Raw genomic sequence first — 21,611 nt, 5'->3', positions numbered from 1 at the left:
GTGCTCCGTACATGGTCTGGCCTGGGCTTGGGGCCGGGTAGCATGCGGCTCTTAAGGACTGGAAGCAGAGCTATTGTCCGCTTCTTTTTGTGGGACATGATCTCACTGTGTAGTGTATCTCAGCCTCCTGAGTGCTAGGATTGCAGGCATGCATCAGCACAGCCAGCTCTGGTCTACTTCTGACCTAATCTCTTTTTTTCCACCTTCATTTTTTGGTGCTAGTGTTTGTAGCTGGTGCATGAGAAGCAGATTTTAGATTTATAGCAGTACCTTTTGTTCTTCAGTACCATAGAGATTTAGGTCTTAGTCTTTTACTTTAGATAAATGAAGTTGAGCTATTTTATTTTTAAAACAATTTTAAATTATGAGTGTGAGTGTGTGTGTGTGTGTGTGTGTGTGTGTGTGCGCGCGCGCGCACGCTTCCCCTCCCCGTCCCCCCATGAGCACAGGTGCCTAGAGAGTGCAGAGGTGTCAGATCCCCAGACCTGGAGCTATGGGTAGTTGTGAGCCACCTGACTTGGATGCTAGGGCCTGAATTTGAGTACTTTGCAAAAACAGTGCATGTGCTTAACCACTGAACTGTCTCTCCTGCCTGAATGAAAGTGGTTTTACATCAGAAGTAAGCATACCTACCCATATCCCAAGGTAAATTGTTTCTCTGAGTAATGATGGGGATGTTTGGGGGTTGGGAAGATGGCTCATTCAATAAAGTGCTAGCTGGGCAAGACAGGCCTTAGTTTAGATCCCCAGCATCCATGTAAACCAGTCACTAATCCCAGATCTGGAGAGATGGAGACAGGAAGATCCCTGGGGGGCCCTGACTAGCAAGCTCCAGAATCACTGAATAGTCCATTCCAAAGCACACATGGATTGCAGATATCTGATGTTGATTCCTGGCACACTTGTGCGCTCTCTCTCTCTCTCTCTCTCTCTCTCTCTCTCTCTCTCTCTCTCTCTCTCTCACACACACACACACACACACACACACACACACACACACACACACACACCACCACCCTGGAGAAGTTCTGTTGGAAGATGAAGGTAGGTTATGGGATTACATTTGTGTGAAAAGTGTCTTTTTTTATTATAAAAGTTTGGATACAGTTAGACTGCAAACAAATAGCTGGTAATATGATTTTCCTTGTTAGATTTGAAGTGAAGATAAATGATGACCCTGTTACTTAGTCATAGAGGACAAACATTTGCTTTTCAGGATAAACAGCTTACCCACCATCTCTGCACTGAAGTTTAACGGAGCATTGAGCATGGCCGTTGGAACATCCACAGGGCAGGTAAATGCCACTGGTGAGCATGCGAGCCAGTGTTTGGATGTGTAGTGGAAGGCACTGGGACAGTAAGTGAGGCCGGCGTGGAGCGGGTGCTCCAGAATACTAACTAGATCCTTTTAGCACCTCGGAAGATTGGTCCTTTGGAGTTAGAGTTGAATGAGGTAGTCCTCAAACATTCTTGATAGGGGTTTGGAACAGCATTTTTTAGAGTGTGTGGCCCAAATTTGGAATTCTATCAGCCTTCTACTCTTGTAGAGTCATGGTGGACTTAAGTACATATTTTGAAAACCCTGGGAATATTTCAAATAAGAATTGTGTTCATTAATTATTTTCTAGATGTGTGCGTGCGAGGAGCCTTTCTTTTCTTTTTCTTTTGAGACAGGGTCTTGACATACAACCCTAGCTGGTCTAGAGCTCTGTATAGAAGAGGCAGGCCTTGAACTCATAGAGATCTGCCTGTCTCTGCCTCCCAAAGGTGCGTGCCACCATGCTCACTCAAGGTCAGTTGTTGCAGCAGCACCTGCTGTTTCCTAAGCCACAGATTACTAATTAGCAAGTGAAACATTCTTAGGAATATCTGTTCCTTTCAGATAGATCAGTAGTTGTCGAATTAGTGAGCCTAAAACTACTCCCAGGAGTAAAGTGGTAAAACTGTTTTAAGAACTGACTTTAGTGGTAGGCTCTGACTAAATGTGTTTGTCATGTTCATAGAAGGTTATGAAATAGATGGCAGTCATTATTCCAACTTTTTTGTTTTTTCTTTTTCTTCGGGTGTATGTCTGTATATGAGGAGGGGAGGTGTCTCTTATACCCCATGTTGGCTTCATACTTGATATGTAGCCAAGGATGACTTTGAATTCCTGATTTTCTTGCTTCCATATCCTAAGTGCTGAACCTACTGGCATGTGCCACTTGTGGCTGGATTTGCTGGGCTGGGGAATGAACTTGGGGCTTTGTGGGTACTGGGTCAGCACTCTAGTAGCTGAGCTGCCTCCCTAGCTCCCGTTACTCTGAGTATTAAATGTGTTGTTTGGAAATGGCTTGTTTGACTCAAATTAACTTTTCTCTTTTAGGTGTTGTTATATGATCTTCGTTCGGATAAGCCCTTGCTTGTTAAGGATCACCAGTACGGGCTGCCCATTAAGTCAGTTCATTTCCAGAATTCACTAGATTTGGTTTTGTCTGCAGACTCCAGAATTGTCAAAATGTGGAACAAGGACTCCGTACGTACTCTCTGCTGCAATTGCTCTGTTTCCCTTGCCTGTTCCCAGTGCTGCTTCTCTCTCCGTGTGCTTCAGGGGCTTCAGTGGGTCCTTGAGAAGAGGCTGGCTGAGTAGCCAGCAAGTCAGTCACATTAGGTCAGGCATGTCTGTGTTTTGGCACAGCTGACATGAGCCTGTCTTCAGTTCAGGAGCATCTTGATTTATGTGCACTTGTGCATGAAGAGGGATTGAACTCAGGTCATCAGGCTGGTGGTTAGGGCTTTTACCTGAGCCTTGTTGTGAGGTCCCTGGCACACATTTTTTTTGAACATGTGTTAGATGGGAGAAAATCACTGTGAAACAGATCTACCTCTGATCTGTTTCAGTCCTGCCCCCACCCCACCATCTTGTTTTATTACTGCTGCCTGTGAGGGTGGCGATGTGCTGTAATGCACATGGAAGTCAGAGGACAGCTTGGATAGTATTCTTCCACCATGGGTTCCACGGTTGAATTCAGGTGGCACAGCAGACACTTTCACCTGCTGTGCTCCATCCTGAGACCTTTCAGCTCACTGACTACCCCAGCAGAGCTCTGGGAGCTACTGAGTTTCTTCCATTTCAGAGTCAGTGCATGTCCCAGGTTCATATCCTGTCCCCATCTCAAACAAACAGAGTCTAGAAATAGTAAGTACCTTTAAAGTAAGTTCGTATATTGGTCAGTCTGTCTGTCTCCCTTTTATTTATTTGTTTGTTTGTTTGTTTATTTACTTACTTATTTACTCTATTTATATGAGTACACTGTAGCTGTCTTCAGACACACCAGAAGAGGGATCCTATTACAGATAGTTGTGAGCCACCATGTGGTTGCTGGAAATTGAACTCAGGATCTCTACAAGAGTAGTCACTGTTCTTAACCACCGAGCCATCTTTCCATCCTTACCCTCCACCCCCGCCCCCTTTTCTTTTAAACACAGGGTTTTATGTAGCTCAGGATAGTGTCAGATTTGCTGTGGGTTCCACCATGCCTAGGCTCATTGTTTTTATTTTTAAAATCTAACTATTAGTGGGATGTGATGGCTTATGCCTGTCATCTCAGTACTTAGGAGCAGAGGTAGGAAGATCAACTCAAGTTCAAGGCTAGCCTGGGCTACAGTGAGACTTGTCTCAAAATCATTTTGAGAGGATTGAAGGTATCTTCATTATATCAGTAAAATAAATTCAGTACAGCAATTACTCCTGTTATTCTTTTAAAAAAAAACAGTTTTATTCATGTGTATGTGTGTATCTATGTGTCTGCTACATTGTTCAGGTGACTTCCTGGAAGCAGGAATTAGAGGCTTTTTGTGAATTGCCTTAAGTATGGTGGTATGAACTGAACTCAGGTACTTTGGAAGAGCAATAAGTGCTTTTAACTGCTGAGCCATCTCTTCAGTCTTACAGTCTCTTGATAATTTTGATTTCAACATAAGCATTAATTCTATAGGCTAAAGAGTTAATTTGAAAACAATCCTGAGGTGACACTGAGCAGGAGGCCTATGCCCTCTGCCACCCACTTCCTGGAGTGGGTACTGGGTTCTGCGGGTGCCTGTTGTGTTTGGTGTGAGGATTCTGGTAGGTCAGGCACAGTCCAGCTACCTGTCACTCTGGCTTTTCTAGACAGTACTTTTTGAGTTTTGTAAATTTTGCGTTTTGGGGCTAGAGAAATGATTCATTCGTTAAGAACATTGACTGCTCTTCCAGGACCCAGGTTCAATTCTCAGCACCTACATGGCAGCTCACAACTTTTTTTAACTTTGCTCTCAAAGGCTCAGATGCCCTCTTCTGGCCTTTCAGGCACTGCATGCATATGTTGCATAGCCATACATTTAGGCTAATACTAATACACATAAAATAAAAATAAGTTCAGTGTTCAGAAGTGGTGACCTTTCATTATTCCTCTGGCTCTGTCTTGGTGTTCACAGCCCTTGATATGAGTCCGTTCTAGTTACTGTATAACTTAGCACCGGTGGCCAGCTCAATGCATTCCTAAATTCTTTGGAAACACTACCCCAACACTTGCAGGGGTTAAACGGTCTGCTTGGTAGGCTTTGAGTTTGGGGCTTTTGAGGGCTCCTGGGAGACTTTTCATATCATAGACCAATAATTTTTCTGGCATCTCTAACAATTGATAGAAAAACACTATTTACCTGTGTACTTGCCTATAACTTCCACACTTAAGAGGCTGACTGAGGCAAGAGGACCAAGAGTTTGAGGCCAGCTTGGACTATACAGCGAGACTCTGGATCAAAATAGTAATTAATAATAATAATAGTAATAATAATAGGCTCTGGATCAAAAAATAATAACAGCAACAACAACTACAACAATAAGTCTTATTTTTCATTGTATAAGTAGATACATTGTGTTTATTTAGAGAGAGTTTCACTATGTAGACAAGGCTTACCTGGAACTCACTAGGGAACCTACACAGGCCTCAAACTTACCATCCCACCTCTACTTTCTGAATGCTGGGATTATAATTGTGTGCTACCACGCTCATTCTTATTTCCAAGAATTTCCAAGGTAGTATAAAGAAGGCGTTCATTTGACTGGCTCCCATCCTATGTAAGCCAGTGACTAGTTCCATTTGGATGTGCTCTTCCAGACCCATTACTGTCATGCTTTGTGTGCCCAGTTTTCTGGCACCAATGGCCCTTTTAGCCTCTGTTGATCTGTGCTGTCATAGTTCTTGCTCTCTTCTTTTTCTTGCCCTCCTCTCCTTCCCACTTCAGTGGGAGATAGCCAGGCAAATTTCACTGTTTATGGTGAACGAGAACTTGGCTACTGATTTTCATCAACCTCGAAATAACCATCCTGCCTGGGCTTCAGCTCCACCCACTTCTGCCCTGGGTGCACCACATCCTGGTGTCCGTCTTCTTGTAATGACTTATCGCTGCAAGAGCTTGCAGAACTTGTCAGCATCCCCATTTGAAGACAACCACGCTGTAATTACAGCAATCAATTTTATTTTGGTACTTTTTGTTTCTTAAGACTAAATGCTTCCTCTTGACTAACAGATTACCTGGCTCTGCATGACCTGCTTTCCTTGGTTCTCTTTCTCCCAGTCTTTTTCCACTCCTGCCTACAGCTGGGCCTTCTTCTTAGTTTTCAGTAGTACAGTAGATGTTTCCCCATGCTTAAAGAGGAATATTGGAGCCTTCACCATGTTGTGACTGATGCTCCAGCCTCGCAGGATTCCGGGTTGTACTTGGTTGTCTCTTTGGGGTTTGGTGGCACTGCTGTGTGCCTGATGTCTTCTGCTGTGTACCGGCACCTCTGAGGCTTTGAGTCTTCTGTTTTGTTTTGAACAGATCAACTCTGCCAAAATTTCATTTCTAAAACAAGAATATTTGATACGCTGATAAGACAAATAAGATCTTTGAGTCTGAGTTCTTTCCATTAGGTTCTTTCTTGTTTGTGGCACTATCTGGGGTGTGTCTCCATTTTATTTTCTCTATGTGCTGTTGCTAAAAGCTTTATTGATCAATTCAGTAATTCACTTTTTGTTTACTGTTTTAGGGGAAAATATTTACTTCGTTGGAGCCAGAACATGACCTTAATGATGTTTGCCTCTATCCCAGCTCAGGTAGGCGCACGCTCCCACACTGGGGTTTTAAACTGCATTTGCTTCATAGCAAATTCACACTTGGATTGCTCAGGACAGTTCTTGAGTTTTTCGTCTCCTGGAAGAAGACAGAACAGGAAGTGGTGTGGGTGATTCAGAAAGGGCACTCTCATGACTCAGTGCTCAGCCCGCCTAGCTATTAGTAGAAACTAGTAACAAATGGAGGCAGGCGGCAGGTGATATGCTATTTTGGTGTATTCTTTTATGTGATTAGTAATGACATGTGGAAATTGAGGTTAGAGATTTGAAGGAGGATGGAGTCACCTTGTAATAAAGGTTTGAGGATACTCTGCATCAAGTACTGTTCAGCAAATTATATGATAGGTTTCGAAATTCAGCGGCACCTTCAGGGCAGATCTCAAATGGGGTCTGAGAAAAGAATGAGAGCGCCCTCCCATTCTCAAGCCATGTCCCCTGAGGACGACACATGCAAATAATTCTGTTGACAGGGTCTAGAGGAAAGTCTGAAATGTCCCACTGCACACATGTGGACAGTACTGTGCCAGTGTGGTACAGGGAGTCATAAGCTAGAGTTGGAGGTGAGGCAGAGGAGCAGGGGAGGCTTTCAGGGTCTTATGTGGAGGGCAGTCTGGAGGGCAGTCATTGAAAGGGATTATGAGTGGCTTTGTGGGTAAGATAAGTCACCAAGAAGACAGTGTCAGAAGAGGATCGTAGGAGGGTCAATAACAGGGTCACAGGAGAGTTGAAGTGAAGAGACAGGTGGGTGCAGGTGGTCACCTGACCAGCTGGGCTTCATCTGTCACTAGAGGACCTGCACAGATAGAGTGGGCCAGCTTAGAACTGCAGTACCCATGAAATAGTGTCTTGAATTGAGCGAGTCGCACATGTGTTTCTGGCATTTAAGTATTAGGCAGTGACAACAAGAGGTAGTGATTGTTTGCCACAGTTCAACACCTGGTACACCATAGCTTATGTGTCTAGGTAAGCAGGTAAGAATGTTCATAAGTAAGTACAGATTGACCAGTGAAGAAGCCAGACCGGGTATGAACACCCAAGGGGACGTGTAAGACTGGAGATAGCAGGAGCCATTCCATTTAGAGCAGTGGGGGAGAAGAGCGAATGGAGAACCTTCACAGGATTGGATATAGCAGTATCAAAGGACCATGCATTAGGTAGAACCTGAGGCAGAGCCTGTGGCTCTGTAGCTGGGGCCTGGAGGAAAGAGCAGACTCACTCACTGCTTTGAGTCTGAGTGAGAAAAGCAAGTCTATCACATATCATATTATAACCCTGTGTAGTCAGTGGCCCACAATTTGTTCTTTCTCTCTGGCTTTTGGGTTTATTTATTTATTGTTTGCTTATTTATTTTTGTTTTATTGAGATTCTCCCTACATATTCCAGCAGCTTCCCTGAAGCAGTTTCTGGCCCAACCAAGCTTCAAACTCATGATCCTCTGCCTCGGCCTTCTTTGTACTGTAATTGTGGGCTTGTGACAACATACCTGGCCCTCTGTCTTGCACCATGAGTGGTCATAGACATTGGGTAGTTACCTGCCTGGTATAAGGCAAGGCTTTGGTTAGAACCTTTTGAAATGGACTCTAGTTACATGCTCCTAGGGAGGAGGGGCAGGCAGTGGAGGACCTTGTCATTTCATTTGTAAGAATTTCTGGGTCTTAGGCAGATGGGTATGTGGTCACTTCTGCTAAGTTGAGGACTCATTGAGGGGAAGGTGCTGAGGTACTGAAATGCCCTTAGGTGGATTCTGGGCTGCATAGAAGCTCAGTGAGGCCAGTGAAGTAGCAGATGGAAAAGGGGGAAGAGAAAGATTGGTAGGTGAGGGAGAAACAGTCTGAAAGGGTGGCCGAGAGTGGTAAGGGGTCCTCACTCTGGAGTCTACCCCCCTTCCTCCAGCTCACACACACTGCACTTCCTCTTCCTCATGGCGTTAACTTTTATAAGATCAGGCCAGTCTTCTGGTAGAGTGGGTGTCTCTTGAATATATGCAGTTGTTCGTCCTGATGTCACTTGGTTTGTTTTCTGTCCTATACTGAACCTAAAGTAACAGTGAAGGATTGATTGAATTTGGCAGTGAGGTCCCCCAACTTGATAGAATTTAGTGAGGTCTACCTGCTTGATGACCTGTGTTTAGGTTAAGGATCATGGACAAGCCAGGTGTAGTGCACCTTTAAAGCCAGTACTTGGGAGGCAGGGGTATGTTGAAGAATGTTTGATCACACTATGAACCCCAAGAGTGTGATATTTACTGAAAAAAACTTTTTCTAGGTGTGGTGTGGCTCAGCTCCTTAGCACACCCCTTTAATCCTCTTGACTGGAATACAGGCATGCCCTTGGTACACACCTTTAATCCCAAACAATGAAGGTAAAGTTAGTTTGTGGAAGGAAGCACCCACAGTTGAAAGTGATGTCTAATTGATTGGCAGACAAAGTGACAAATCAGAGAAAGATTTGATAGAATAGGATATGCCCAACTCTCATGAGAAAAGGGAGGAGAGGGAAGCTATTAAGAGAGAGTGCAGAGAGAAGGCAGGTGGTTTTACTTGGACGGTAATAAAGAGATAGGTTGCAGAGAGAACCAGAAGATTAGAACATATTACCAAAGTGAGGCTGAGACTAAACAGGGCAATTTAGAGCACTAAGCCTCCAAGACAACAATTATACCAGGAAAGGTCAGTACATCTTTTGAGTTTGAGGCCAGCCTAGTCTACAGACCTAGTTCTAGGACAGAGAAACTGAGAAAAGCTAGCTTGAATCAGGCAGCTTGAAGGGGAGTTGAGCCAGAGCAGCTGAGTAGGACCAGCCAGCCAGAGATCAGAAAGAAGTAGAAAGGGTGAGCTCATTCAGCAGGAAGTCTCAGAGGCTGAGAACATTCTAGGCCTAGGTTAGATTGTACAGAGAGAGGCTAAAAACATCCACGACTAGGACTAGATTAGCACTTGGAGGCAGGAAGCCTCCAAGACAACAGTTACATCAGGAAAATAAAAATTACTTTTACAGAGGCCAGCCTGGTCTACAGACCTAGTTCTAGGACAGCTATGGCTACACAAAGAAACCTTGTATTTTGGGGGAAAAAAAATCATGGACACAGCCCAAGCCAAACTTCAGGTTCTGTATGTCAGGTCTCATTCCAGCGGACCATCCATGTGGGGAGGGCAAAGTTGGTTCAGTGTGTTCGGAAATCTTTACCATGTGTGGTTTGGACACGGAATGGCTTTGTCTGACAAATGCCTTACAGGAGTGTGCCAACCAGGCCAATAATTGTTTCACAAGCCAACATAGTGTGTGCTGGCCTCAGCGGTCGGCTTGGGCTCCTTGCTGCACTCAGAGGTTGTGCTCTGCTCTGGCTTTCCCGGACCCATACTCCTTCCGCTCCGTGCTTTGTCTTCATCACCCTGTGCTTACTTGTAGTTTAGAGAAGGGAAGACCGCCTTCTTTTTCACACATTCAGCTTTGGAGTAATTCAGACCTAATCATGGCACTTGTTTAGCATGGTCTCTTTGTATTTGCAAAGCAGCTCAGAAGATTGAGAGATGACTTAGCCTCCCGGGCCCTGGCCTGACTGCTCACGCAGCTCTTTGCCCAGCTTCCATTCGTGGAGCAGCCATTCTGCAGGTGAGGGCACTGTCAGAGGCAGCACCGCTCAGGGACCCAGTGTGCATGACATGACACAGGAGGCATGTAAAGATGATACGTGTGTGGGTCCCACCCCAGCAGGGCCAGAGGTCCAGAGCCATTGGCAGAAGGGGAAGAAGGTGGGCTTTGGACTTAAGAAAGACCTGCTTCAGGCTTATATGCCCATTATGACCCTCAACTTTCTCACCCAGCACAGAGAGCAGCAACAGACCAGCTGGACTGTGGCAAATGCCATAGCTCTTGTCCCCATCAGCACCTTCCAGCAGGGTGGCATGAGGAACAACTATGGGGCATCTGCACATAGCGCTCACAAAAGTGGACTTTCCATTCCAGATGTCACTGAGAAGCTAAAGATCAGACAGATGTGTCCCTGCTGCCCCTCTTCCCACATTGTCTGCCTTGAGCCATTGAGAGTGCCATTGAAGCTGTGTGTTTTAGAGTGCTGCTTTTCAATCATGGTTGGCCAGCCACCTGCCTGGGTTTTTTTGTTTTTTTTTTTTTTTTATATCCCTGTGCTTTTAACCTTCTGATCCTTTACAGATTGATGCTTTTGTGCACTACAGTAAAGAACGATAGCTAGCAAAGTGTGTCAAACACTGTCTGTGGTTTTGTTCTGTCCTTTCTTGGCACTGCTGTGTTGATCTGCCTACAAGCTTTACATTCCTTTCATTTTTCTGTACTTTTATCTCCCAGCTTGGCAGCGGGTTGCAGATGGCCCAGGGCTCCCCCTGAGTAGACCTGCCATAAACACTGTTTCCGGTCACTTTGTGTTTTGAGCGTTGGTGAGCTTTTCCGTGACATATACCCAGATGAGTTCTGATGTGGTCATGTGTCCCAGGAGGGCACTGCTTTACCGGATCTCTGTTACCACTTAGAGTGGTAACAGAGGAGGGTGTCTTGGACTCCAGTTGCTGGGTTCTTGTCCCTCTCTGAACAGTTTTGTTTCTCTTAGGAAACTTAGTAGAAATGCTGCCCTAATGCCAGTCTCCTGCTGCTTATTAGAGAAGACGGTTGCATTAACTCCATGGTCTTAAGTTTTAAGTGGCCTTTGTGCTGCTCTTAGAGTCACCTTTGCTATTTGGTTTGACATTTCATTAGAAGCAGCAAGAAGGTGAGCCCATAGATCCCATGTAGTTGGCGGGATTCTTTTTCATTTTGTTGGGTGGTATTTAGACTACTTAATGGTTTATTTGATACCATTAGACGCCTTTTCATTTTATCTGTTTTGAGCAGAGTTTTTATGCTCCAAATTATATGGGGCTAGTGCTGTTTATTTTCAAGGATGCCATGCTTCCTGAGATCATATACAAGCTTATAAAGGATCCTGCATTACCTTGTAAAGGGTCTGAGAAATGCCGGCTGATTTTGTGTGTAGTTATGAAAGGGTTGGCTGTAGAATATCTTGCCACCTTGGAGGTGCTTTGGAAAACTTGGGGATACTTGCTGGCAGTTGAACCATCTAATACTTGACATGAAGTAGCTAAATGCCAACAAATTGTGGATTTCTGGGCTTTTGTGTTATAGGAACTCCCTTTGTTGAATGGCAGAGTTGCCCTCTAGCCTGGTTTACTTTTTTGAAATGTAAATGCCATGGAGGCTAAAATTAATTTCTCTTTTTAGTTAACTAAAGCTAACTAAAATTAATTTCTTTAGTGGTCTATTCTCTTAAAATTCCCTAAAATGATCATGGCACTCTAAGGGCTGTTTAGTGACATATGGGTCTTAAAAATATTTTGTGTGTGTGAATGCTTTGCCAAAATGTATCTATGTGACCAAGTTGTACTTTTGGTGCCTACAATGACTAGGAGGGAGCATCAGTTTCCCTGGAGCTGGAGTTATAGATCATTGTGAACCATCAGGTGTGTGCTAGGAACTGAACCTGGCTCCTCACAAGAGCAACAAGTGCTTTTAGCCACTGAACCCTCTCTTTGACCCTGACATGTGGGTCTTTTGGAGGATGTTCTATAAAACTCTCCTATAATCATTTTGATCTGCAGTTGGCTGTAAAGTTTAATGCAGAAATTCTGATGCTGGGCCTTTTGGTTCCTTAACTCCTAACTCCAGGAGAGGAGCCTGTCTCTCCATTATTATTTTCATACTGTACATCTTATGCATAAAGCTGGAAGCTCCCCAGACCTAGTGTAGAGCTGAGTGCCTCTCTGGAGCCTGCTCGAGGCTCTGGCTCATCAAGCCTGGGCAGTACAGACAGGGCATCAGCAACTCCTACTCTGAGGTCTCTCGCCTAGAAAGCAAGATTGGGTAAAGGCAACTCAGGCATTTAACATTTTGTAGAAATGGGTACTTCTGGTCACTTGTTTAACTTGTTCATTGTATTTCTTTTTAGGAATGCTTCTTACTGCCAATGAGTCCCCCAAGATGGGCATTTACTACATTCCGGTAAGAGCCAGCAGGGGCAGGCACAGCGAGTTTTGTGTTTGAACTGGTAGTGTTGATGACAGCCTTTAGGCTCTGTGTGGCTTTGCTGCACTATAGATTCACTGTGGATATAGTGTGTTCTGCAGCCCAGTAGAATAATATCTCAGTATTCTGTTGGCCAATTGTTTTGTACTGTTTAGTATAGGCTTGAAATTTAGTAGTCTTCAAATATGCATTGTTGTTTGTTTTGCTGGGAAATATTTCAGAATCTAGAACTTAAAGCTATTGACTAGCAGAAGTCTAAATCAAAGCTAAGAGTCTAGAGCAGTGGTTCTCAACCTTCCTAATGCTAATGCTATGTGACCCTTTAATACAGTTTCTCATGTTGTGGTGATCCCCCAACCATAAAATTATTTTTGTTGCTACTTCATAACTGTAATTTTGCTACTGTTATTGTAATATAAACGTCTGATATTTATGTAACACAAATATCGGATATGCGACCCTGTAAAAAGGTTGTTCAACCCCTAAAGGATCTGAGACCCTCAGGTTGAAAGCTGCTGGTCTACTGTTCTTCTAGTTACCTCACTGTAGTTTGCCTCTTTTAAAAATAAGTTGCACACTCAAGAAGTCAGAACATCAGGATTATCAGTGATGACACATAGTTTAGATTATCATATTGTCATTCTTAAAGAGTTGTTTTTCTACTCCGGGAGCTTCCGTGTTTTTACCTTTTGGTTTATAGAAGGAAAGAACAGGGATGTGTTCTCTTAGTAAGGCAGCCTTCATGTAGAGCTGGCAGAGTGGCGGGTATTACCAACGGGGAAACTTGAGAGCAGTGGACTCTCACTGCTGCTGGCCTCCCATCATGGCCGTCTTTGTTGGAGTAGCTCGGCTGTCTGTGGATTGGTTTTCACCGGCCTCCACCTGCTTCTGAGTTCCTTTGTCTTAGGAGGCTAATGCTGCTGCACTCTGTAGTGTTTGTTCTGAGTGATAGTAAAGTGAAAGCTGTTCAAACGGGAAGCTGCGGTTCTCCTGTATTGTCATATGCTCCTCTTCCCAGCCTCACAGATGCCGTTTCATCCATCTTCCCATGTTTCCGTGGCTTAATAGGTATTTGTTTGTTACATCAGCTGTGTGTCAGGCAACATGCTGGATGCCTGCGGCACACAGTACATAGTGCATTACCATTCCTCCATCCTCAGGGTTAAAACAGGAAGAAAGGTGATTTCAGGTCTGCACCATGAGCTGGAGGAAGAGGACTCTTTGAGAGTGCCTGGGCAGAGAGCCCCTTCCCCCAGAGTGGGATAGGTGCTGGGAGAAACTCAGAAAACTACCCAGAGTGACTTCAGGGAGAGCCTGGAGCTTGAGTGTGTAGACTAGTGGAGGGCAGGGTGAGCTGCAGAATAGGGGTAGCATCTCAGCAGCAGGGGGGTGCCTGTGGAGAGCTGGGAGAGGGTCTCATGGAGCAGAGCAGGCGCCCGATTGGGAAGGCTCTGGAAGTGTGTGTGCTCGGGAGGCATGCAGAGTCTGGCACATCATGAGCAGCCAAGTGAGGAGGCCAAGGTTGCCCTTTGGAAAGCTTGTTTGTTTCTACAAAGAGAATGACATATGATCTAAGCTGGAAACAGTCAGAACAGGCCGTAGCAGTTCCCTTGAGGGAAGGCAGTGCTGGACTATACTTTTTAGCATCAGTACTTTGGTAGGTCAAGACCCTTTGAGAAGGAAACAAATCTGACTTGGCATTAATGTCCACCTGTGGAGATGTGGGTGGACCTTAAGAAAATCTTCCCCTCGCCCCCCCTCCTGTCCTGGTCGCTTCCTTCTCCCCTAGGTGTGCTTACTGTGGAGCACTCCTAGTAAGCAGCAGCTCCGCGCCAGCACCACATCAAAAGGGCAGCTCCGCAGTGCGGGGGGTATCACAGGGATGGTACAGGCCAAGAGCTCGTATGCCATGCAGCCCAGAGGAGGCAGGTGTGGGAAGGAGGACCCACTTGGTAAGGAGTGTAGATACGGGTGTGAGGAGGAGGAAAGAAACAAGGGCGAGCCCAGGCTCTGCCAGGGCACATGCGTGCGTGCTGATGTCATTTCCATGCAGGAAGAGGTGGGTGATAATAAAAATATTTTCCTTTTGATATTTTTTACTTTGTGAGATGACCTTTTGCAGAAATGGCACACATTTAATTACACAAATAATATATTCATGTTCTTATTTTCAGTATTTTACAAAGTATGAGGGGAAAAATATATGCTCTGTCCCTATAAATGCTATTAATATTTGGTCCATTGTCTTTTCTGTTATAGTGTTAAATATGTGGATTTTATTTTATTTTTTTTAATCTTCAGTTTTGCTTTTTGTGTGTGTGTGACTGGGTTTCATGCAGCCCAGGTTGGCCAGGGATCTGCTATGTAGCCAAGGATGACCTAGAGCTTTCCTGATCTTGGCTTTGCCTCCAAGGTGGTGAGATAACAAGTGTGCTCTACCACGAGTGGCAACGTAGTGTTTTATAAGTAAATTGTATCCAGTTCTATAGACTCAATCTTAGGTATATTAACTTCAATAGTAAGTCACCTAAAGCTAGTATTCACAGGCACTGAGTTCAATACCTAACACTGGAAGGAAAAAAAAAATCACCTAAAATAGTCAGGCACAGTGGATACACCCATGACTACACAATTCAGGAGCAGAGGCAGTAGGATAGCTTGGGCTGCATAGCAGTCATTTCTACTATATTTCTTCAATTTGAGATGGGATCTCACTGTCTGGGCAGGTTGGCCTAGGACCTGAGCTATCTATGCTGCCTCAAGCTCTTGGTCCTCCTGCCTCAGCCTCCTCCCCTCCCCTCTCTTGCTCTCCCCTCTTCTCCTTCCTTTCTTTTTGGGGGTGGTGTGCTTTTGAGACAGGGCTTCTCTGTTGTAACCTTGGCTGTCCTGGAACTTGTGCTGCCCTTGAACTCACAAAGATCTGCCTGCCTCTGCTGCCCCTCACCCCAGGGCTGGGATTAAAGGTGTGAGTCACCACCCCCTCACCCCCCAACACTCCCACCCCACCTCTACTTAGGCCTTCTACAGTAAGTAGGATTGCAGGTGTGTGCCACCAAGCTTGGTTTCTCTGTTGTATTTTATTGCTGGGCATGTGTGGGCTATTTTAAAATTGAGGAGACCTCTTATTCATATGCAATTCTTTGGTTCTGTTTGGGGGTGGCTTGTTTCTTTCCTGTCCATTCCTGCACTGGGCATCACACCAGGGCTTTGCACCTCATACTGGCCAAGGAGGGGTGCTGGCCAAGCACTTTGCCCCCACACTGCGCCTCAGCCAACAGTGGGGTGTGCTGTTGTTCCAAGCGATGAGGACTTTGAGCAGCAAGAGCAAGAGGAGCTGTGGTGCTAGGTGATGAGACTGCTTCTGACTCACAAGCCTGCCTCCCTCACAAGGCCCCTGAGTCTCAGCTGGGCAGCTGAGGTTTGACAGGTGGCTATGAAATGGGCCCAGAGCCCTCTCCAGGTGCCTGCTCATGAGGGGCCAGTGTGCACAGGTCTTGCTAGGCCGAGTGCTGAGCTGCAGTTCAGCCTCTGCTCTCCTTCCTGACCCCACAGTCTGCCTGCCACTCTTGCACCAAATCTATTCCACAGCCCCGTTTGTCTTCACTTGGCACCTGCTCCTTTACTGCTCCTTCAAAGCAAGAGCAAGCCCCAGGGCTGAAAGCTTGCCATTTACCGGAAGATTAATATCAAACTTAAGGAGCTGCATTTGGCTCAAAGGCTCATTTGAGGCCTATAGAACCAGAGAACTGTGTGTTTAAGACATGGCTTGTGCCAAGTTTAGGAGGTCTGACCTGTGATTTGTACGAACATCTTATAAATCAGTACAGCCGTCCCACACATCCCTACAGGCTACGCTACAGAAAAGGCAGCATGATGTTCTCTCAGCTTGTTCGTGTTTGCCCTTCCAGCTGATACCATCTTTCCTGAATACTTGAAATCTCTGGAGACACAGTTTCCGACTTTAGTGTGCGGCCCCTTCCATATGCTAGGAAGACCAAGTGGGTTCCCCTCATCCTCATCTCACTTTCCAAGTCCTGTCTTTGTTCTCTCTCAAGGGAGTTGTCCTTGTTTCTTTACTTGCTTCAGCATCTGATTTATTAGTAGTTTAGTAGCATAGGGCAAGAACAGTGCTGACTCCATTTCAGGTTAGCTCTGCATAGTAAACACCTTTGGCAACTGCAGACTCCTGAGGGAATCCAGCCCTGCACCTGATACTCCAATGGGAATGCTCCTGATGTTCAAGGCTCTGTATAGCAAGTTCCTGTAAGCTCCTAGGCTCCACAGCAGGAGTTGCCTGCATGTTCCATAGTGGATGTGCATGCTTAGCGGAGGAAAATGTAGCATTACCTGTTTTGAAAGCTGTTTGATTTAGAAAACAGAATAACTGAGTTCATTAGAGGTATATATTTTCAGTTTTGTTTGAAATGTAAATTTAAGCTGCTAAAAAGATTATATGAAATAACCATTTAACCTTCCTTTCAATCCTGGTAGTTATTTTATTTCAAAACAGTTTATTAGGAAAAAACATAGTCTACATTTTTCTTTATTTTTGTTTGCTTATTATAAATCATCACAATATACTGATTAAGTATTTTACCGTTTACTATTTAATTTAAAAATTGGAATGTTATTTTTAGAATACCCAATCCCTACAAATAAGGCAGATTAAAAGCATGAAGGATGGGGTAGGGGTGTTAGGGAGATGGTTCAGATGGCAGGTGCTTGCTGTGCAAGTCTGAGGACCAAAATTGGGATCTCTAGCATCCATATAAATGCCAGGTGCAGTGCTGTGTACCTGTGATCCCATGCTGGGTTGCAGAGACAGGCAGATTCTAAGAAGCTGCTGGCCGGCCAGCCCAGCTAGAACCTGGAGCTCCAGGTTCAGTGAGAGACTCAGAAAGCAATGTGGAGAGCAACAAGTGTGCACCTGGTGTTACTCTCTGTCCTCTATCTGGCTGCGCACTTACACACATGAGCGCGCACACATACAATCACTAATATAAGAAAGCATGTAACCCTTTAAAAAACAAAGCCAACCCAAAGACGGTTGTCTAGCCTGCACTGGTCCTTGTGGTAAGAAATGGCCTGAGAACTCGAGCAGAACTGACGTGGCTCATAGAGGAGACAGGATGCACAGCAGCAGAGCCTTGTCTCGGTCTTTGTCAGACTTGAATATTAACTCCTGTCCCTCTTAGATAGTATGCAAATATTTTAAAACTAATATCTCCGCTTTCAACTTTTTAAGACCTGAGGCTTGATCTTTGTGATCACAGCACAAACCTGGGTTTGTATCGTAAATGCCTGGAAACATAACAGTAGCAGGGTGAGGGGGGCCAGGGTGCAGGCCCTGCTCTTCCTGGACAGCCCAGTGTACCATCAGTTGTCTCCCATGCCAGTGACCATGGCTCTGTGCAGCTTCATGTTGTGTGTAACCCTGCATTCTCCTGTCTGGCTCTTTCCGTCTCTGCTGGCTCTTGTCTCCCATTGATATGTCCCAGGGCCTGGGCCTTGGCTCTCTTCCCTCCATCTAAAGGCTGGGAGCACTCGGCTCAGAGCCTGCCTTTCTGTCTGAATTCACTCCCAGGCAGCCCACTGCCCCATGCTTTATGACCCACTACAGCTTCCTGTCCAGCCTCCTCCTCACCTGTTGCGTGTCTTCTCTGGTGGCCTCAGCTCTTCCACTTGAATGCCAACTGCACATCCTGTGTCCATGCAGAACCCCAGCAGTAGACCTTCGCCTGGGCCTGGGCCTGGTTCCCACAAGCTTGCCTTGTCCTCTTAACCCGTTTGTCCCTCTTTCCGTCTGCCTTCTGTTGTTCTTGTTGTTGGGTTTGTTTGTTTGTTTGTTTGTTTAGGGTCTTTCTGTGTGATCCAGGCAGTTGGTACTACCTTGGCCTCCAGTGTTCTGGGATTGTATGTGTGCACTCCCATAGCTCACTTTGCAGTCTGTTTTTCTTAAGTCAACATCTAGATTGACGTAAACAGTAAAAATACAAACAGAACAAGTATAAACCAGTCCTTTAATCTTCTGCTTAAAACTGGTCCAGTAGCCTACCCATTTGCTCAGAATAATGTCCTAACTATGCACACAGTTTGAGATGTTCTGTAAGGTAGACAGAAAAGACTAGAGACCAGATTCTCTGTCTCCTCTCATCCTGCTGAAACTAGATCTTGGTAAAAACCATTTCTACTTATAAGGATCACCAAATTGTCAAACCAGATTGCCAGCTAAACCAGCCATATAGTTACCAAAATGAAATTATTAGAGAGGAATTTGAGTTTTGGGTGGGTGGTAGCTACTGGTCTGCTGGTTTTGTTTTGTTTTGTTTTTTGTTAATTTGACACAAGCTAGATTGATCTGGGAGCCGTGAATGAGGTATTAATTGCCTTTTTGGGGATGCCATAGGCAAGGTTGTGACATTTTTATTTTATTTTTATTTTTTAGCTTTATTGTAGAAGAGTAGAGTGAGAGAGGGGAGGTAGAGAGATGAAAGAGGGGAAAAGAATGGGAAAGGAGAAAGGTCAGAGAAGAGAGCGAGAGGGAAGAGAAGAGGACGAGAGCTGGCATTTTCTTGATTACTGATTAATGTGTGGTGTGGGAGTCCAACCCACTCCGGGCAGTGGTGCCCTAGGCAGGCAGTCCTGGGTGGTGTCAAAGAGCAAGGCTTGGTGGCACTGCCTTTAATCCAAGCACTTAGGAGGAAGAAGCAGGCAGATTGATCTCTGGGAGTTCAAAGCTAATCTTGCTTCACAGTGAGTTTTAAGCTAGCCAGTGATCCATTGTGAAACCCTGCCCCAAAGGAAAGGAAGAAGGAAGGATGAGAGAAGGGTGTGAAGAAAGGAAAAGGTAAGCTGAGCGAGCGTGGGGAACAAGCAGTAGACAGCCGTCCTCCATGGTTCCTGCCCCCGATTCTGTTGAGTCCTGACCTGACTTCCCTCAGCGGTGGACTGTGCCTGGGACCTGAAAGCCCAATGAACCCTCTTCTCCCCAACTGGCTTTCAGTGTTATCACAGCAATAGACAGCAAACCAGGACACCCAGGGATTATCCCTAGGGCCAAGCACTCTAGCACTGTGTTACAGTCCCCGCTGTGCTGTCTAAGCAGAAAAACAAAAGTCAAAACAAAGGAGCCAAATTCTGCTGCTATTTGGCTTCACCTGTGGGAGCCAAGGCACGTGGACCCTAGACAGGGAAAGTTTACTCATGTCTGTCTGCATCTCCAAGAAACCCCCAAAACTTTTTTTTTTTTTTTTTTTTTGGATTTTGTTTTTTTTCGAGACAGCGTTTCTCTGTGTAGCCCTGGCTGTCCTGGAACTCACTCTGTAGACCAGGCTGGCCTCAGAACTCAGAAATCTGCCTGCCTCAGCCTCCCAGAGTGCTAGAATTACAGGCATGCCCCACCACTGCCTGGCAAAACCCCCCAAACTCTTCAAGGATAACTTTTTTTAAAAACTGAGTTTGACTCTTGCACATAATACCAAAAAAAATTTTTTTTGAAAATTTAACAAATTAAAAAAATTTTAAAAAAAATTTAGCAATTTAAAATTTTAAGTGAGGGAAGTAGGTATATTTCATGACCAGTCCTAAGAGACTAGAAAGGTAGAAGTTCACATGGAATAGTTACATTGAATAGAGATGTACGGAGACACAGAGGATGCTTTTTCAAACGTGCGTAGGGCTGAGTGACCACCAGACACCTTTTGGCATTCATTTTGGGCTGCTCCTAGCTATCTGTGTCATATCCTCTTACACCAGAATCAGACAGTCTTGATGCTGTACTGCAGACCAGGGACCTGGTGAGGCCCAGCTACCTGTTTTGTAAGCGAGGCTTTATTAGAAAGCCGTGGGCTCTCTCAGCATTCTCCCTGAGGACACAGCTGAGTAGCTGTGCTGCAGAACATACAGTGAGAGCCCTCTCATCCCCCGCTGTGCTTACTTATCTGCCTCTCTGTGTATCCCCCATTCCCTACATAAAATGTGGGTTGAAGGTGCTTTTCCCCAGCACCCAAAGCAGTTTTGTCTCACTTTAGATCTGTGTTGAAAATCAGTGAACAAATACCTGTGAGGCATCTGATGACCAGATGTTGGGAGCACTAGTCAATGGATGTGTATTTTGACAGGGATGGTTTGCAGTGCAGTAGCCATCTTTAGACCAGATTGACATTTCACAGTAGTTTTCTTCCGCTGCCATATTAAAATGTAGAAGCAGGCCTGTCCTGTGGTCTGTGCAGCCTGGGCTCCTTTGCCCTGGAGGCACACTCTGATCACCCAGCACAGAGCAGCTTTGTTTGGGAATGCCAACAGGTTTCTACAGCCAGGACTTCATTCCTAAGATTTGATGGTGATTCTGAATGTAGAACAGACTGGTTTAATCCTTTTCCTAGAAAACTGCGAAAAGAGACGCGAGCCAGGGACGTGGAGCTTTTGCTGTATGTTTATTGCTGGTCCTGCAAACGTTGCCTTGTGTGTAGGGCACAATTGCTGCTGTGGTACATGTGTGAAAGGCCAGACAGAGTCTTTGCTTTCTTCATGTAGGGACCTGTGCTGTTCACTGGAGTTTCTGCTCAGTCCCCTGCCGGATGTGCCTGTGGAGTTGCCTCAGTGCAAGGCCCCTCTTGAGCATTAACTTGATACTCCAGAGAGCTCCCTAGAAGAGCTATCTATTGGCACAGTACCATGTGCTGAGTTGTTGTTACTGTGGTGTGCATGTACATTTTGGAAATGATTGATGCCATTTTCCTATAAAAGGCTGATTGAATCCAAGAACTGTTGGATACAGTAACAGAAGTAATTGTGTTAGAAATCTCTATTTTATAGGACTAGTAGCAACCTATTCCTTTGGTTTGGGAAAGTAGTGCTATAGGCCAAAAAAGGGGGGGGAACCCCTTTCCCCCAGGGACTCTGCCAGCAAGCAGAGGATATACAAGACAGAACACAAGCAAGACAAGTTTCTGCTGAATGCCCTCCCTACTACAGGCGTGTTGAGCGTGCTTTGAAGGAAGGAGGAAGCTTTTGAAGCCCAGAACAGAGAGCAGGAAGGAATCTTTGAGGTCTACTAAGCCATCACCTTGATTTATAGCTGAGGCATCGGATTATTTGTTCAAGGTCAGATAACCGTTTGTTAGCAGAGCTGGATCTGGGGTTTCTTTCCTTGCTCTGATGGCCCAACGGAAGGCGCTTAGATGTTGGAGTGGGCAGAGCTGAGTGAGGCCTGGCCTTGTCGCCGACTCACTGGCCTTTCCAAGCCTGTTCCCTGGTCAGGGTGAGAGCGGGGAGCATGGCACCTTTCGAGCGTTTTCAGTTAGGGCTCGTCTTTTACTGCTCCCTGGGCGCCTGCCTTGGACTAACCTTGAACTGGGAGAGCTTTTTCAGCAGAGTAGTGGCTGCTGCTTTCTTTCAGCTCTGGTTGCCAGTCCCTTC

General features: G+C 45.4%; 1 protein-coding gene across 1 annotated transcript in view; it reads left to right on the top strand.

Moving 5' to 3' along the window:
- The window catches only part of Nol10 (nucleolar protein 10), an 84,998-nt gene that overhangs the window by 20,545 nt on the left and 42,842 nt on the right, over positions 1–21,611 (top strand). Inside the window, exons 10-13 of the mRNA XM_052186064.1 lie at positions 1,217–1,295; positions 2,366–2,515; positions 6,053–6,119; positions 12,115–12,167. Of these exons, the coding sequence (XP_052042024.1) occupies positions 1,217–1,295; positions 2,366–2,515; positions 6,053–6,119; positions 12,115–12,167 (349 nt within the window). The remainder of the gene's footprint in view (positions 1–1,216; positions 1,296–2,365; positions 2,516–6,052; positions 6,120–12,114; positions 12,168–21,611) is intronic.

The sequence above is a fragment of the Apodemus sylvaticus genome, chromosome 6 (assembly GCF_947179515.1).
Source record: "Apodemus sylvaticus chromosome 6, mApoSyl1.1, whole genome shotgun sequence".
Taxonomy (NCBI): domain Eukaryota; kingdom Metazoa; phylum Chordata; class Mammalia; order Rodentia; family Muridae; genus Apodemus; species Apodemus sylvaticus.
Note: the sequence above shows the minus strand (reverse complement) of the source record. Positions and strands in the feature narration are given on the sequence as shown.